Here is a 3,362-nt window from a genome sequence, read left to right on the forward strand (position 1 = left end):
ACAGAAGTTTAAACAGGTAGCTAAATTAATAAATGGTAGAAATAAATAGCTAAAAGTAACGGTTAAACAGTTATTGCCAAGTGCTGGACAAATTATTAAAATAGTTAGCTAAAAGTAACGTTAGTGGATAGAGTATATGGTTAAAACATTCAGCTTCACTCTTAAGTTATAGTATCAGTATAGTAGTAGTATGATTGCTGAACACACCAACCTTAATAATGACATTTTTGATTGTATGAAAAACTTAACAATATCCAACATATTTGGAACATAAATTGTGAATTAATAAAGGGGTACGTGAGTTCATCCGGCCGAGCTGTGGAGATACCTCAGACCAAAAAGGTTTGAAACCATTGCTGTTACAGGTAGCAGGGACCTTAAAACGAGCTTTCAGCGAAATTATTTAAAAGAAAAATCTTTTCACCATTTTCCAAAATGTTACTGTATTATCAAATGCACGTGAATTGCTATTTCCATTGTATCACATACAATGTTCAGGGGCATATCCCCTCCTACAGTGCAGGAAATTAGGCAAATATTTCAGTAAGTGTGTACGTGTGTAAGTGGGTGGCAGAGCGTGCTTGATAAGCATAGACACATTCAGTAGACTTTCACTAGATTCCAAAACTATTCACAGGGCTCCCTGGTGTCATATTTTTGTGGTTGATCCAAAGCGTAACCACTTCTTTGCAATTTTTATTTTATTTTACAGAACTGAAAGTGTTTTTTGTCTGTCTCCTTCCATACAGTTGCACGTTTTCTGTGACCACACAGGAGTGCTTTGGTTTAATCCTATTACACGTCAAGCACAAAGGGAGATAAGAGGTTTATGTTGGGGTTTGTGACCGACTGAATCTTTCTCTCTATCTCCCTCGAGACACTGCAATCTACACATCGTCATTTTGATACTGCTTGCCATAGCTGCAACAGTGTCTATTGTGGAGCACTGAAAGACATATTGATAATAGGATTGCCTGTGAGGGCTGAGGAGACACTGATGATGAATGAAGATCAGGTGAATGACATAATCCAGAGATGGGTAAGTCAACAATATTCTATCACTGTAATACAATTTAGCTGAGGCAATCACATTTTTGAAATTATATTTATAATAATTAAGTGGTGCGGTGGGATCTTCAAGTGAAGGGAACTTTTGAAGTGTGCACTTTCAAGAAACAAATATACTACTACTATCAAACATACTAAATACTGGTAGCTTGGTCTGCATTGTAACTCATGCCATCCTAACGTGATGTAAAATTCAGGAATTAAATTAAAATTGTTAAATACTAATATATACTATGTATTATATTTCCAGACACGCTGCTGCCTTCACACTTAAGCCATTAGATTGTGTTTACCGCTCAGTCAGCCCTGAGGTTTATTCCCGGCGATAATACAGTTCTCACCACTATATCCTCTATGATAGTGCTGGTTGGTCTTCTCTGACTGAGAGACGTAATAATTAGTCACTGGCTGGTTCTTTAATAATGGGCTCATCATAATCATAATAATAATGTATACTTTATTGAATATTACAATTTTTTTCACTGTTGTTAGAACACACAGGCTTAAAATGCACAGGTCCCTTACATACCATATGGAGAGCAGTGAGGTGGGTTTGGTGAATTGCTCAAGAGCACCTTGCCAGTGCCCAGGACATCAACTGGCCCCTCTCCAGCAACCAGTCAACACTGTACAGGGACTAGAACCTGGGACCCTCTGGTTCTGAACCCAAATCCCTACAGACTGACCTACTGCCACCACAAGCTCTCAAGTACCAGTACTGAACTTGCACAGACGGCAGCTAACTCATGGAAACTCTTGCAACGTGATCTAAAACCAATTATTTTCACATGGCTTGGACACTTTAGCATTTTATTTAAGAATTTCCACTATGGCCTGTAAGGGTAACTGTTTTAACTGATGTTTGTTGTGTATGATTGTATTTCTATTTTAACTGGTTTTCTTATTGTTTGTTTGATGTATACTTGTTCATGTTCAGCATTTAAACTGAGGGTCTCCCTCAATTAAGTCTTAAATAACGGCTTCAATGAATGAATGGATTTTTGTTTCTTATGGTTTATGCTGAGAATAAAAATCAGCTGACATATGGTGATTACTAACAGGTGCTCTGTCTCTATCTTATATTTAGCAAAATACTCCCGAAGAAGATTTGAAGCCAGAGGACTACCAGCAGTTTAAGGATTTTGGATCTGCCTGTCTCACCGAGGGTGAAAGTGCACAGCTTCTGACATTTTTTCAGGATGAGAAAAACCAGGTACTTCTCCTCTGCCACCAACAAAACTGACAGAGACCGATCTGCTCTATCCTCTATCCTGACTTACAATAGTCACACCCTACACCTATCAAGGGACAAAGACACTCAGTGTTAATCTGTCATACAGCACTAACATACTCAGGTCCCCGAGCAGGCAGCTACAGTAGCTACTGAAGCGAACAGCAGCAGCCACTTCCCTGCTACCAGCCTATGCTAAACATCGACACGCAGGCAGCCACTACTCTGTGCCTGCTGGCCTCTTGACCTGGAGGAGCTGGGAGTGAACAAGCAGATATTCAGTTAGATTTCTCGCTCCAATGATAACCCTCTTCAAAAAAACACTGCCCTCCTCTAAGTGCCCTAGCATACATTTAGAAGCATGTGTCATTTCTTACTTATTCCTCTTACTGAGGCCAAAACAATCTAAGGGGGTTGAAATTATTGATTATAGAATGAGAAATCCCTAGCATTGGACGCGGTGATCGAGAATGAGACTTGGTCATGGAGGGAGATACTTTTTTTTTTTTTTTTTTAAAGCCAGAGAATCTACCAATAAACGCTAAATGTCCATGATGTAATATGTACAGTATTCTACGGTACGATTCTTTTCAGTGTGGCATTGGAGCCTCTTAAACTGTAGAAACAAAAATAGACAGCGTTCACTACATTTCAAGTTGATGATTGACCATTTCAGCTTAACATGCAATAAAGTATAAAAAGTATAAAATTAAATAAACATGAATATTAAGTTCCCAATAATAAATGTGTGATAAATGAATATTCACTTTGGATTGTACCAAATTACATAATTCTTTCCAGGCAACTTTTGGGAAATTATTGGGAAATTAAAGTGTAACCCAAAATTACCCACATAGCTAATATGTACGATGTATGTTTTCTCTTGCACCTAGGGGATTGTGAAGTCTATGGGTTGGGTTCTAATGGCACCTCTTGTAAATGAAGCAGTTCAAAAAGAGAAGAGTCTCCATCACTGCCAGGCTGCCATCACACATCTGACCAGGGTAGGTACAAACAGTTCTTCTGTACAATGAGACCAGCTTCTTATACTTTAGGTTTAATG

At 38.5% G+C, this 3,362-nt stretch overlaps 1 protein-coding gene across 1 annotated transcript in view; it reads left to right on the forward strand.

Annotated features, from left to right (window-relative positions):
- The first annotated feature begins 820 nt into the window (after nt 1–820).
- LOC116695091 (glomulin) overlaps nt 821–3,362 on the forward strand; it is a 7,503-nt gene continuing 4,961 nt past the window's right edge. Inside the window, exons 1-3 of the mRNA XM_032525135.1 lie at nt 821–1,039; nt 2,156–2,281; nt 3,193–3,303. Of these exons, the coding sequence (XP_032381026.1) occupies nt 998–1,039; nt 2,156–2,281; nt 3,193–3,303 (279 nt within the window). The 5' untranslated portion in view covers nt 821–997. The remainder of the gene's footprint in view (nt 1,040–2,155; nt 2,282–3,192; nt 3,304–3,362) is intronic.

The sequence above is a fragment of the Etheostoma spectabile genome, chromosome 9 (genome assembly GCF_008692095.1).
Source record: "Etheostoma spectabile isolate EspeVRDwgs_2016 chromosome 9, UIUC_Espe_1.0, whole genome shotgun sequence".
Classification (NCBI taxonomy): domain Eukaryota; kingdom Metazoa; phylum Chordata; class Actinopteri; order Perciformes; family Percidae; genus Etheostoma; species Etheostoma spectabile.